This window comes from Oenanthe melanoleuca, chromosome 5 (assembly GCF_029582105.1).
Source record: "Oenanthe melanoleuca isolate GR-GAL-2019-014 chromosome 5, OMel1.0, whole genome shotgun sequence".
Taxonomy (NCBI): domain Eukaryota; kingdom Metazoa; phylum Chordata; class Aves; order Passeriformes; family Muscicapidae; genus Oenanthe; species Oenanthe melanoleuca.
Window position 1 is genome coordinate 26323880 of NC_079339.1, and position 15793 is coordinate 26339672.

A 15793-nucleotide genomic window follows, 5' to 3' on the forward strand; every position below is an offset into this window, starting at 1 on the left:
ACAAGGGGACCAAAGCAGACCACCAGATTTACCTATCAAGAAGGAGGATAAGGAGTGAGTAGAGCTTTATCTATGCATATTTGTACTGTAAGGAGAAATTTTATAATGGCTTTAGTGTGGCAAGACACAGGTATGAAAACAACAGTAATAAATCAAAAGGACATTGATTCAGAAATCTTTAGAACCATAAGCCTCAAACACCATAATAATGTTTGAAAGCTTGAAACAGACTTTCCACTACTGAAAAAAAAAATTTTAATTAAGCTTTTAATCTGCTAGTTGCATTGACATTTCCTAATGAATCACAGCTATCAAATCTGAAGCAGGAATTCATGTAAGCAGAGGATGCCTGTTTTCACTGATAGAGATATTTTCCACCCAGCATTGAGGAGGGCAGCTTTTAAGTAAAGGACTTTGAGATAGTGCTCCATCAGGGAAACAAACATATTTATTTCAACAAGAAAGAACAGGTAAGTACTGCTGTTCATAACCTCACTAACAGATATCAGCCCCCATGCTACTGCATTATTAATTTATTAATTAAGAATTACATCAAAGTATTTTAATTAAGGGAACACCATATATAACACTGCTTAATTCATTCAAATACTGGCATGGCATTATTGTAATGCTTACTTGAATAGCTCATGAGTTTGTTCAGCCAAGAACCAAGGCGCAAGGCAAACTTCTGGTGTGCCATAACATCGGCATGCAGCACCTCCACATGGAGCGGTCGTTGAGAAACGTTTTCAGAATGCCTCTAGGAGTCAAGTAAATGTTATTACACATAAAATAACATTCATTTCATTATTTATTTTCACTACCCACCATCTCTCCCAAGCAAAACAAAGAAAACAGTTTGAGGATTCATTTCTGAAGATAGATAGATAAATAGTTATCTCAAATGTGCTGGTGTAAATTCAATTCCAAAAATTTCACAGGCAAGTTATAAATCCATGGAACTCCTGAGCTAAAGATTGTACAGCGGACAAATAAGTGCTCAGTATTTAATACTAATTAAGTTGGTATGTGATGTTTTTTTTTTTGGAAAAATACTTCAGGAAGTTACCTTAATTTCTTCTTTTGCTTCCTGACAAGCAGCATAATGTCCTGCCTTAACAGCTCTACGACCCTGTTTAAGAAAATACTAAGCATGAGACCAATATAAAGCAAACCCAAAACATCACAAGTCCAGTCCTTGCTATGTTTTTTACACATAATAGAAATACAGGGCCCAATATCATTCACAGTGCTATTAAATGTCTAGAAGCAAATAAAAGTTAGCTTTTTTCCTACTAACAATTATTATCTAAATTAACAACACAACAAGTAAAGTCTGAGCATCTTATTATCAATAAGGAAAATTCATGTACACATTAAAACAGAAGAGAGAGATTTCTGCAGAATACTTTAAATACAAACCAGATCAACTTTCCTCCTGGCACAAAGTACATGAAATAGCAGAGTATAACAAGAGATATGTGCTTCCTAAACAAGTTCAACACCTGAGAAACAAATGTTGACTAAGAGTTGCTCAGCCACGTGCCTTTCTCTCAAGTTCCAACAATCAGAAACAAAGATTCTATAACCAAGTGACTGCAATAGTAACTCTTAATGATTAGAAGGTGACTGTCTCTGATATCCCAAATGCACTAACCTCTTTATCTATGGCAGTCGTATGCAACTGGGCCTCACCAAGTTCACAGCCAAGTGCCCTTTGCAGGCTGTAGATGACATGATCATAAGAATGGTGTTCATCATTGAAAAGGACACAGTAGTAGCTGTCTGCCTTCTCTCTGCTGGGAAGAAGGTAATACATCAGAGAAATAGAAGTAAAATTGTAAATAGTGTCCTATTGAATACAGCTTGATAGCTTGAGAAGAAAGTCAAATACAACAAAAAAAGTTATTCAAGTAAATCAAGCATATTCTTCATGCTAATGACATCCCCCCATCATCTATGTCAGAAAAAGCCATAGAAATTATGTATGAAGTACAAAATAGAAGTTTTGAAGTTATTTGATATTCCCTTATCATTTCCATTCTCTGCTGTTTTATGAACTCATTCGTTTTGTAATGTGATACACAGCCTTTTTCAATTTTCACAGAAACATGGAATAGTTTGAGTTGGAGGAGACCTTTAAAGTTCATCTAGTCCAGTCTCCCTGCAATAAGCAGGGATATCTTCCAACTAGATCAGGTTGCTCAGAGTCCCATCCAACCTGACTTTGAATATTTCCAAGGATGGTGTATCCACCAGCCCTCTGGGCAACCAGTTCCAGTGTTTCACCACCCTCACTGTAAAAAACTCCTTTTATTTATTCTAAATCTACCCTCCTTGACTTTCAAATCATTAGTCCTTGGTTGTATTGCAACAGACCTCACTAAAAGGTCTGTCCACATCTTTCTTTCAAGCACTGTGGAAAGAATCCTTGAAAATCTGCCAGCTCAGTTCTGCTCCCCTGTCCCATAGCACCTCATCAGTGTCTCCCAAGACAGCCAATGGCACCTGGTGGGTGTCTCCACTCCTGGCATTTCCTCCCCCGTGCACCAAGACCTGCCACTTCACCATGTATCAGGCCGGGTAAGGAGCCCTTCCCTTCAGAGACTGATGAAGGACAGTCATACACTACTTTTCCCATCAAGTATCAAAAGCGTTTCTCTACTGTTCTCATAAACATACCACAGTGCTGTTTACAGGGACTTCAGCACTAATGTCTGTATGAATATGAGACTGTCCCAGGAGAAATTATAATCCAAGTTGCTAATGCATTGAAAATAAAATTGGAAATACTCCTTACCTAATGGTGAGCTCCACAGGCAGTTCGTTCTCTTCCTCCCAGATAAGCATATCTACAATGTATTTTATCACAGAGGGAAACACTCTCCTAGAATGCTCCATAATTTCTTCATTCAACTGACATTCAGAATTCTGTAAAACATGAGATAATATTAGATGGAAAAGATCCTGAAAAAAAATTAAAAGGAGGTTGGTAGAGTACCTAATTAATATAATAGGAAATTATACTATAATATACATACATATACCATAAATCATATATACATACTTGTACTATAATCACGAAATCATCCTTTTCATGATTTTCAAGGAAATTTACCTCACCTAATTTCTTCTTTTCAAAGTTATTTCATCCCAAGGGCTCTCAGTAGTATTCCAACAGTTTCATACATCTTTCTTTATGCATCCATGTTTTATCTAGGACTAGACTATGAAAGGCCTCATCAAATGTCTTAGCTTCATTTTTTTTTTTTTTTTAAAAAAAGGCATTCAAAAATCCCATAGATATTAAAAGTTCGTAGTGCAGACCAAGCAACAAGCTCCAAGTGGTAAACAAATTACTCCTTATTGAAGCTTCAACCATTTTTATCTCTGAAATCCATTAACTTTCTTTAAAAAGAAGGATGAAAAAGTGAAGGAAAATTTTATCTCATTTTTCTGTAACACCAGTGCTTTTTATTCCCTTTCCATACAACAGAACATAAATGACAGCACGTTTGCTGCAAAACCATCAGGGATTAGGGCTCTGCTTGCAATGACAAATGCTAAGGTTTTTCATACTAATCATCGCAGAATGAAGGACTCTGAAAAATATCCAAATTTTACCTGAAGCAGCTGATTTACCTCATTCTCTTTAGGAATTCCTCGTAAAATGGCATATTTCTTGTTATTATGCTCTTTTACAAGGTACAATAACCATGAGACATCCTAGCATAAGTTGTTTCAAGGCACAGAAATTTTTTTATAGTCATAGTGACAAATCATACACCAGAAGTAACTGAAAATGGATTGTTCAATAATGCAGTAATGTAGAAAAGAGAAAATATTAAAATCAAACTTCTAAACCTTTGGTAACCACTGGGAAACCAATTATTAGTAAATAAGAACTGAGTAATAGACTAAGAAAAGCACAAGAGACTTCAATCTTAATTCCAAATGAAAGACTCAAGTGCACAAGACAGGCAGATGAAACTGTCGCCAAACAAAACACAAAAAAAACAAAGGATGTCTAATATATATGTTTGATCCCAAACACCTTGACCAAGGAAATCCTGACTGAACTTGATTGAACCTGTTACATGAGTTAAACAATACATATACATTCACATACAAGAATAAGCAGCTAACATTCACAATATTTATTAATTTCACTTTACACAATATTCTTACTTCTTTGGGAGAACCTGATGCTCCAGGCGCATGTTTAGTACACACTGGTCCAGCCTTCCATGCCTCTGTATCCCCACAGTCACAGAACCCACCTCCAGTGGAGCTATGCATCTGGAAAAACCATGTATTTCAGTCATGAAACATGCCCATAAAAAGCAAGAGGAAAAGAGCAATGTGCATTATTTAAATCAAACACAAGTATAAACATCTACTTAAAAACAGAAGAATCACCACTAGACTTACCACAACTTACCACAACTTTTTTTAGATAAAAGGAAACTAACCAGAATAGAAGGGGAGTAAAAGATAAACTTTTTGAGTAGAAAATAAAGAAGAAAATAGAGTTGCTGCTACAGAAAGGTATGCAAGTCCTAAATAAATTTAACTTGAAAATAAGTGAAAAACCCTATGACTGATGAGTGTTTCATAAATGTAAAAATATTTCTGGGTTTATTCACAAAATTACAGCAAAGCTGTTTAATGCCTTCTTTAAAATTACTTCATCGAGCTAGAAAATAATGTAAAAAAACAATGTGCATATTTAACAGATATTTAGTAGTACCTCTACTTCTAACCAACGAAAAGATTACATGATCAGCATCTAAAAGCATTTTTATAATTTTAACTTTGCATTGCATTTTCAGAAGAGTACAAATTCTGACCCTCCATTCTGGCAAAAAGTTCAGATGAAACTCAGGCAAAAACAAGCATCCTTAGCTTCCTCCAAATCCCTGATCTTGAAATAATTCTAAAAAAAAAACCTGTGACCCAATAAAAAGACTGTTATTTACCTGAAACACTTTAAAATAACCTGATCTAATTAGAAGTGCTTTGAGCAGGAGGCTGGACTAGGTGACCTCCAACATAAATTATTCTGTAAAGAGCACATCCTGTATTTTGACTAGATATTTCCATAACACAAGATAGAGATTTAGCAACTCATAAATCCCAGAATTTATTTTTTAATAATAAAATTACTAATGGTTTATGTGCAGTTTATTATAGCCTCAAAAGAACTTCTCTAAAGCTACAAGGACCATTACTTGAAAAAAGATTTTCCTACCTTGTACCGGTGATTCTTGTGAATGCTATTCTGGAAGCAGTCAATACAGAGCACACAAGTTGGATCAACTGCGCAGTCTCTGCAACAAAAATGGTAAGTGGAAAACTTTCTAAAATAAACTCCTGAAATTTTCATGCACAAAAGACTATGTTGCTCTGAAAACAAGAAAAATTGAGACTAACAACAGATTCAAATTATAAAAACATTGACTGTCATCATCCTTCTGTGACATGGAGTAACCAGTCCTGTTAAGTTTGAGCCATGTACTCAAATCTGTTATAATATAATCTGTAAAAAACATGCTCAATTTCCACTTTCAAAACTTGCTTGGCAAAACTTTTTCAGATTTTAAGAATAAGCAGCTAGGAAAACTAGCAAGGACTCTGAATTAACCTTTATTATTGTTTCCAGTGTGAGTCAATAGTCAGCCTGCTGATTAAACTTTTCTACACTTATACTAGGTTATGCTTCTAACTTTTAAAACAGAAGTTAAAATCTGAAAAATAATTACTTTCTAAATGAGCTAGGAATCTATACTTTGAAATATAACTTGTACAGTTTCACTCATGCACTTAAATACCTGAAAATACGGAATTACACTCATGGGCAATCTAATTCCATTTTATCCTATGTTTCACATACATACTTTTATATATTGCCTTTTTCCTTAAAACATGGTCATTTTTTTCTTTAAATGCTGTTTTATTTTATGCAAAATGTGGACAACACGTGCTAAATGACAACATATCAAATTTCTTACTCCATACCATTGTTCAACATTTAGTTCAAGCCTCTTTTACAACTAAAATATCACAGTAATTTGGATGACAGAAATAACTTCCTTCCAAACCTCCAGATTATAACAATCATTACATTAATTTAATACTTCAGTAAAATTAATTTATTACCATAAATCTACTAAAAGATGAATCAAAGAAAAAAGAAGGTAAAAGTGGTTGTTAGATTTGATTACCCAATTCAAGACATTCTGATTTTACAACTGCAGACTTTTATTTTTAGCATTTTAGAAGCCTAAAGCAAACAGGTATCTAGCTTCAGCTGCAGTAGTACATACAGTACCTTGTATAAATACGACCACATTTTCGCAAGGCTGGAACTCAAAAAAATAAACATATCAACTCTGAGAGATTTAGCTTTGTCTTTCTGCCTACCACCATACATGAACTGTGGAGAGGTAAGAAGAGAATTAATCCTGTTCTAGTAGCACTGAACTGCCTTGTCAGTTGCAAGAACTCTTGCAATCTTTATAGCCACCACTAAAACTGCTGGCTTTTTATTTTCATTCATGATGCTCGTTAATGAACTTGTATTAATAAGAATTAATAAAATTAATTCCATCAAATCAAAGAGCTGTCATCTTCAATATACTTCAGGATGAGAAAAAAAGATGAAAAAATTAGCACTGGTCACACAGCTATTGCCAAAGCAAAGGACTGACAATGCTCAGAAATGCTGGATTCTGTTTCGGACTTTCAAAGGGTGAGTACTGTACCCCTCAGATCATACCCTATTATCCAACACTTTTAACCAATAGTTTTCAGTACTTTCAGTAACCTTTCCATTTCCTTCCCCATTTCTCTGCCAGAGCCTTCTTTTCACATGCAACTTTCCTTACTCTAAAATGGTTTGAAATGGGAAATAAATGCCAGCATCAGTTAGCAAAGAAGTATACCACAGGCAATGACTAGTTAGCAGCACAACTGATTTTATTAAAGCACTTTGCTGCATTATCTCAGACAGGAACACACCCTCATGACAACACCTTTCCACAGAGCTGGGAGGTTCTGCTCTGTTGTAGTTTCTCCAGGAATACATCTGGGTCCTCTCCAAACAAGTAACATTCCAAGGGGTATAATATTGCTGCCTGGACCATTTCTTCTTGTTTCTCCACCAAGGGGTCCATTTCAGCTGAATAAATATTGGGTACATGTTTTGCCAAGCACTGTAAAAATGTAGCTTGGAAGTCGAATCTTTCATCACACCACTGCAACAAAAAGTACACCCATGGATAAGCAAACAAATACTCACATATAAAAGAAAATAGGATTACGCAGTTCTGCTGTGAATTCAGAAGTCTTTCCTACATCAGAAGTCAGTGCTTTGAGCAATAAAATTCAAGAAACCATGGATTTCCAATGATCTCTCTGCTATTTTCCACCACAGTAACCTCTGTTCCTTTGAAGTCTTCTACTAAAACACTCTTAAGGCAGGAGCTGGTAAGTACTATGTTACTGTTAATTTTCAACTACACTCTGCCCAACAGGCCAACCAATATATGAAGCTTGATATCTGTTCAACTGCTGACAAATGGAAAGAATTGCCACAGCTGGGCAAAGTTTGGGATTCATTTCTTTGCCTGCTGATAATTGCAAAACTTGTATCAACTTAAGGGTCTTCGGAAAGCCTGGTTGAACTGGTAATCAGAGGTCAATAGCTACTGAGGAAGAAAGAAGCCCAAATGATCATATAAGCTTATTGTCATTTGGAAACCAGACTAAAATGCAATTTTATTTTTGTAAGACAATTAATGAAAGTACTTGTGTTTTGACTTAAGGTTCTTAGTCCACAATTTTACTTGCAACTTCTTTACTTCTCCAAACAGTTCTCTCCAATCGTCCTATTTTAGCCTTTCAAGTCTGAATATTCTCTCATATTATTTCTATGATTTAGAAATAACTTTTGGTTTTCCCCACTGCAAATCAGACAAGACTCTTAAAGACAGCATCCTTTCAAATACAACCTTGGTTACCATCCAAATATCATAGAATATCCTAAGTTGTAAGGGACTCACAAGGATTATTAGGTCCAAAACAGGACAGTCCCAAGAATCGCACCACGTGCCTAAGAGCATTGTCCAAATGCTTCTTGAACTCTGGCAAGACTGGAGCCAAAACCACTTCTCCAGGGAGCCTATTCCAGTGCCCAACCATCCCCTGGGTGAAAAATAACTTCCTAATATCCAACCCAAATCTCTCCTGATGCAACTCCATGCTGTTCCCTCAGGTCTTGTCAGTGGTTATATTGTGGGGCCCAAAACTGTACAAAAGATTCAAGACGAGTACAAGAAAAAAATACATATGTAACTTCAGAAATAGCTCTAAAGGGAATTCTGTCCAGGCCGGCAAGAGGGAATGAACAAAGCAACCACCAAAGCGTTTAGACTGAAAAAAGGCTTAAAGAAGTAGACTATTTAACTTTTTATGTGAAAAGCAAAAAAATCCTCAATCCTTTATTTATTTTTTTGGCTATCAATCTTCCTCAGCATTACCCTTAGGTAGCCCATTACTTCATTTACCATAGTGAAAATGCATGGCAGAAGCTGTTGGAAAGGATAAGCCATGGGTAATGTGGTCAAGCAGAACAACAGATTCATTCACAGTCATATTAGAATATTCTTATTTTGTAAGTGCAGCAGCTTGATCAGTCGAATCAGATTTCTTGAATCACAAAGCATCCAAACCTATCCATTATTATCTGAAAACAATGACTCAATGATGAAGTGAAAGGAACCAGTTATTTCAATTCCAATACTAACCAATAAATTTTGTCCCAGAATTTCACCTGAGCAGTAAGCACCACTGAAATTACTGCGTTGGTCATAAAAGCTGCAGCATAAACATATATGTAATATACATGCAACCTGTATACATTACATAGATACACTCAAATATATAGCTATGTATTTATTTTCACATATTCAGACCTAAGGAACAAAAAGAAAAGGAAACAAATTAATGGCTGCCTTTTAATTTTAATTAACCTATTCAAATTTTTCAACTACCTAGCAACATTTTTATTAAATAAAAGTGATGATTACCCTGAGCATAAAGACACTAAAATGTAAAAAAACTAAAATTTCAATCCAAATTTATCAGATAATTGCACATTAACACTGAAAAAAGAAAAATATCACACACAGCTGATGGTTCTGAGAAAAATATTCAATTTTAAGAGATAGCTGAAAACTTAATTACTTGATCACATGTTTATTTTTTATGCATCAGATTTAAGATGAGTGGAAATGAATTATTTTTATCATAATTAAACTTCGTAATTTAGTGTTTCTTCTTAAATATATTTCCTCCTGTAACTTGTTTTTGTTTTATCTTGCCTATACTGCTTTATGGCATCATTAAATTCGCCTTTCCAATTTGGTTACTGTATTTTTTTAATGCTGGATGGTGAGATGTGGCCCTTTGGGATGCTCTGTTTGTGGAGCACAAGAGAATCCCAGCCTGTGCCCTTCTATCTTAATAACCCATGCTCCCAAGAGATGGTGCAAGTTTAGCTTCTGCGTTGTTGGTCCAGAGCATGTCATAGCTTCAAGAAACACAGAGCTAAGCTTCCCTGAAAATTTGCCAGAAGTGTAAAAGGGCTCTTACACAGTCAAACTCAAGCATTTCAAACATTCTTGTGCAAAGCTCTTAATTCTGTTTAAACGTTGTCCCAAGAAGAGAGGACAGAAAGTAGGAAAGGAGAGGGAACAAGGGAAGCAAGAGAACTTTCTCAAGCAGTCTGTCTGCTTTCTGGTAAGCCCACTAAAATACATGCTCAGCCTGTACATCACCCAGGAAATACTCATTATACTTACAAGAGAAACAAGGACATTGTTTTTCTTATTTCTAAAAGCTGCACCAGGCTAAACGTCAGACTTATCCCATACCCTCTGGGCCTCCTTACTTACAATAGGTAATTTGTACCTTTTATCTTTTATTGTATTATGTTCAAAAGTATAAAATTACATACAAAACTATCAACAAAACTATTAACAGTTTGAACAGAATGACCTGCAGAGGTGCCTCAATCATTGTGTGATTCAAACGGTTCATAAGGAAAAATCATCTTTCTTTGTCAATCTCCACTAATCATCTAATTTCTGCTACTAGCAAGCTCTAGAGAAAAGTTATTTTCCAGATTTGATTCCAGACAGCAGTAAATTTGAACTACAGTATTGAAAGAGGCAGAAGCCATGAAATAACACAATTAAGGAAGAAATATTATTACCATGTAACCAAAATAATATTATCAGTGAACTCTCCACAGCCCCCCAGGCACTCATACCCTACTCAGAGAGGCCCACATGCTGTAAGTTAACAGAAGAAAGTCCAGAGGAAGCTGGGTGAATACACTAACCCAACTGAGACTATCCCACTGGAAAATATTTTTGGACTGCAAACTTAAAATTACTGATTTTAGGAAAAAGAACCACCTTCACATTTGGAGTAAATCAGAGCTTCATCTAAGATCTGAATTCTGAAATTGCTCAGCTCTGAAATATTTGTATGCGTGACCTTAGTAGAGCTCTTTCAAAGGGCTTCTTGGTCATTTTCTCACTTTTAATTAAGAAACAGTCACATCACCACATGGCCATTGAAATGAAACCCCCACAGTGACCAGAATAAGCTAAGGGAGTTGATTGCAGCAGCACACCACAACCCTTCCTACAGAGAGAGAGTAACTCCACATCATGCTAGTGGGCATTCGCAGGGATTGGAAACTGCAGGCAAAGGTGACATTCAACCTGACACTAGTGAAGAGTGTATGCCAAAGGTACACATTGTCTCCTATCTCTGCTTTTAAACTAACCTGCTCCAGACCCATCTCTTTTCCTACTTCAACTGCACATTCCTGTCACATTCACCTTTTTAAAGACCAAGATAATTCTCAAACTGCATGAAAGAAGAAGAAAAACGGGAGGCAGGAGGAGTGTTTCTCAAGTGTCAGCAGTTTTGTCAGAAGAGCAGACACAGAAACCATTCTGTCCACCACATTTGATTTATGCTGTATTACAAAAACAGTAATTTGTCATCTTCATTGATTCTTCAGAAGAACACTGTGACAGAAGCACTGCTTCACAACACCCCTTGACAGCAAACAGTTAGGAAACAATTTCTTCTCTCACATGGGAAACATATCCTCCTCGGTGGGATCTGACTAGTATTTCTTCCCATTTGTAACCATATAAAGATTTTCCCCATTTCAACTTCAACCATATGTGCAGATTTATCCTACATTTAAAAGGACAATTTGTAGCTTTTTCCAAACGCTTTAAATAAACATCATGCCAAAAAGGTCAGAGCTTGAGAAATAATATTTTCCTATAAATATTGCTATAAAATATACAAAATATCTGTCATTGATATAGCAAATATATCCATATCCAATTTTGTCTTTCACAAACACATTCCATTTATGAAGACTATAAATAATAACAGGAATGAGAGAGAAGGAAGCATATAAGAAAAACATAAGAGGAAAAGTTAACACACTCAATTCACTTTTCACCTGCAGACCTAGCATCAAATCACATTTCTCACCACTATGATAATTTCTTTATCATTGCAGAGGTTTATTAGGTAAATTAATTCAGTAGATGTTGCTTCCATGACAATTTTTGATCAACCTTCTAAGCACAGTTCTCTTGGAATTCTTAAGTATTTCAAACTAACAGCTTGCACAAGGTAATATTATAAAAAGCAGCTGCATTTTAAATGCACTGATTGACAAGCTGATCATTTAGTGCAAAAGTGATTGCCTAAGTTCAAGACTATTTTTAGATCTATACATTAATCTAATCAGTGAAAGGAATATTAATATTTATGAACATTAACCAACAAATTATGAAGGAACAGATACTACCAGTAGTATGAACTAAAACCTGTACCTGGTCCAGCATTCCAGTTAATAGGAAGAGAAAAATGTTTTGTTATGCATAGCAAATATCTGTCAGGCACAAGACAACAATACCAGTTGCCTGTCAAAGCAACTAGAAAAAGCAGGATTTTAAAATCAAATATTTAAAATGCTGAGGAGATACTGATTTCAAGCAGGTGCGATTCAACATAAATACCAAATGCAAAAGGCAGCTTTACTTTAATGCACAGAACACTTGTTATAAGTTGAACAGAGATTAGCTGGACAACATCTCAGAAAACTTATATTCTGATATTGTCTAATAAATTGAAGAAACATATGACATATTAAAAGGATATATACACACAAGTTCTCTGAAAAGCATGCAAAATACTTGAAATTTCTTTGGAAAGGAAAGTTAAAAGGATTCTTGAACTAACATTTTCATATAAGGGCTCTGCTTTCAAAATTTTTGTTCCATTTTTCCTACTTATTATTTTGGTTTAAAATTATCAGTTTTCTAATGCACTGAAAATAAGATCCAACTAGAGTACAGAACACCTAGGCATTATTTTTAGTAAAAACAACATTAAGGCAATCTATTTCAGCCTCAAAGATATATATTTCACAAAGAAGAGGTTTCCAAAATAAACACTAGAAATTAATGAATATATTTCTTCTTCCCTGCCTTAAATCAAATGAACTTTTTCTTTGGTGCATAAATTCTATCTCTAGAAGGGCAGAGTTCAGGGAGTTAAAATGGAAACTTACTCAATTTGTTTTGTCACTCACAAGCACAGCAAATGTTTTAGTAGAGAATCTAAGCTGTAAAAATGACTATTTAGAACTCAAATACAAATTATCTGTTTTCTGATGCATCAGTCAGCTCCTTTATATAACATGACTAAAAAAACCAAATCATACTACCAAACTTCAGTATCCAGTCTGCTCTGGTTATCAGTAATTCCACTAAAAGAAGCAAGTAAGCTTTCAAAAGTTATTTTCCCTTGGGACAACATGGGTAGCATTCAAGACCGTCTAACACTGTCCTAACAAAACATCAACTTTGACCTCTATACATAAAAGAACTTTTTGATCTTTACAGTAATTTAACTTTGGCCCCTGAGCCAAAGCAAGGTGCCAATTCATGTCAAAAGATGCTTTAATGATGCAGGTGTTTGCCCACTGGGAAACAGACTCAAAACCAGCACAGGCTACTAAAGCTTTGTCTACAGTACAATCTACCTCAATTCCAGCAGCCACCAAGAACCAGAGCTAATGGGTGACCACCAGAGAAGGACAAGTAACCACCAGCACCATCTGGTACCGTTTCAGCTGCTGGACAGCTAAAACTAATGTCTTCAGGGTAAACAAAGCACAGACCCAAGATGATCTACCTCTTGGAAACTGCAGGGCACTTTTAAACCACAGACACCTCCAAAACCTCAAGAGCACAGCTGCAGCTCATGGGAGGAAGCACCTGAGAGCAACCTGGTGCCCAAGAAGACAACTGGAGTCAAATCATGGCTTGTAGTTCTCCCTGCCATGCTGGAGGTATCCCTATTGTATCTCCTTGCCAAGTGGATACTCCAGCCTGCAAAATTAGCAGGATGCTACTACTAAGTAGGTTCAACAGGCAAAATAGTCAGGAATTCTAGAACTAATATTCAAGTCTTTGAGGCATGCAATCTAATCAGCTTTTCATGTTCCAATTTTTTTTTTGTGAAACCTGCATCTGGTAGATAGCAACATATAACTAACACTAGAGGTAGCAGGAATTTAGCATCACATAGTAAATCAAAATACTTATTTTGTGGGAAAAGTTATTCTCCCTATAAAAATAGCAAAATCATCTTTGCACAGTTACTTACAATATTCTGTGAGACTCTGAAATTGAATTTTAAGTTCTGACTACTCATTCAACAGATCATTTTTATTTTGCTTCTAGAGAAATAAAGGAAATACTTTGATTCTTTCTTTGATCCTTAACATCCATGCTGTGGTCTCCTACATTTGAGGGAACACGACATCCATGAAATGTCTTAGCAAGCACCAGGCTGCACTTCAAAACACACAACTATAGTGAATATTTACAAAGAAGTAATTAATTAATGGAAGGTGGAAAACAACAGTGGTATTTTTTAAATCTTCCTGTGTATTCGCACTTACCTGATTTTCCAATTATCATCAATTTTAAGATCCACTGTATACAGTCTAATTCTGCAGTAAAGGAATGTGCACAAAAATTCAGGTGACTCTATGCATATTTAGCACTCACTCAGCATCCCTCAAACACTTCCCCTGTTTATCCCTAACTTCTCTACTGCTGCGACATCTAGGAGACTCTGAAACAGTTACATGTTATTGTCCTGGTTTATGGGAAAAATTCTTTAAATTGACACAGTAATAGAAAAACACTCAACCCCCAACAGCTATAAGGAATATCCACTACTTTTTCCTGGAGCCACATACCTCTCACAACTGCAATACTATAATAGGACTACAGCAACCACAACCTTTACAATCAGTTCAGCCCTGCACTAAAAAAAGCCACAAAAAATACCAGTAAGTATGAATAAAAGTGAAAGCTCTCAGGGAAGAAAAAACCAAAGCACTGTTTGATGCCATAACAAGTTGAAAGCACTTCAGTAAATACAGGGATGCAAACAGGATCTGGGCCATGCTCCAGTTACCTGTTGCAACTTTCACAGCTACGTTTCTTGGACACTGACACAAGTGTACAGTAAACACTATTCTGCCAATATGCTGCACTGCTCTAATTACAGTGGCTTTGACCATGTGCATTTCAGGGCTTAATTACACTAAAGGATATGGTGGTTTACCTAAAATGAAGTTTTAAACAAGTTTAGCTTAACAAAGTAAAATGATATGGACACGTCATCTGGTCTAAGCAGGTCAACTTAGTTTCAAAGATGCTGCAGCTCCAAATAAGATGCCAAACTCAGATTTCACTAATTTCAAGAAATAACCTGCACATGAATACCCTCTCCATATTACCACTTGATTATGACACGTCTACAGTAGCAGGACTCCTCATATACATTTCCTCAACTATGTAACAGCACTGAATAACACAAAAGATCCGGAATACCTTAAAATGCACAAGTGCCTGTATCATGGTTTACATCATGAAACTGAAATTGAGAATTATCCTGTCTTTAAAGGAAATATCCTATTCATACAAGCTTTTCTCTTCTTGTACACCACTATACCACTTATATTTCAGCTTTTGTTAGTAGTTCTGACTGATGGCAAAAGAAAGAACCTTAAAGAAAAATCCCTTTTCTTCACAAATATTACTGAGAAGGTACACATACATGAAAATTTGAAGATTCGATGTAAATTTAAAATCCTTAAAACAGCTTAATATCAAAGCCCTGCTCCAGGTAGCAGACACAAAAGCAGGCAGGAGTCAAACCAGAATTTGTTTAGAATATAAATGGACAGCCAACCAAGGGCTGGATCCAGCCTGCAAAGCAGGCTTTTGTCAGGCCAGCAGCAATGCCTGCTAGCCAACTACTAGACAAGCCAAATCCAGCCCATCAGTCAGCCAAGTAAACTGTGGATGCTGTTAGGAAAGCAAAGAAAGTAAACTCGAGTTTGGTAGACAGGGTTTACTACTTAATCAGCATTAAATTCAGCCCACTTTCTTCCAGGGCAGCTCAGGGAGCAATACAGCCACTGTGGAGAAGCAGAAACACAGACAGGACCTGACTTCAACTAATGCAGTGAAACACCAAGTTCAGTATCTTCAACCACAGTCATCCAACCCGAAGAGCTGGAGATCAAAGCAGAGAAGACACCACTGACTTGGGCTGGGTGCAGAAGGGTTTATTACCTGAGTCATCACCATCCACTCCAGAATGA

The 15793-nt window shown here is 36.1% G+C and overlaps 1 protein-coding gene across 2 annotated transcripts in view; it reads right to left on the reverse strand.

Annotated features, from left to right (window-relative positions):
* Positions 1-15793, reverse strand: part of UBR1 (ubiquitin protein ligase E3 component n-recognin 1) — a 59169-nt gene that overhangs the window by 41064 nt on the left and 2312 nt on the right. Inside the window, exons 2-8 of one of the 2 annotated variants that reach the window (XM_056492539.1) lie at positions 7019-7256; positions 5252-5360; positions 4189-4299; positions 2801-2931; positions 1658-1799; positions 1070-1132; positions 637-760 (exon numbers count right to left, since the gene is read on the reverse strand). In XM_056492539.1, the coding sequence (XP_056348514.1) occupies positions 637-760; positions 1070-1132; positions 1658-1799; positions 2801-2931; positions 4189-4299; positions 5252-5360; positions 7019-7113 (775 nt within the window). In that variant the 5' untranslated portion in view covers positions 7114-7256. Of the gene's footprint in view, positions 1-636; positions 761-1069; positions 1133-1657; positions 1800-2800; positions 2932-4188; positions 4300-5251; positions 5361-7018; positions 7257-15793 lie in introns of those variants that run through there. The other variant, XM_056492540.1, reaches the window with a different exon arrangement.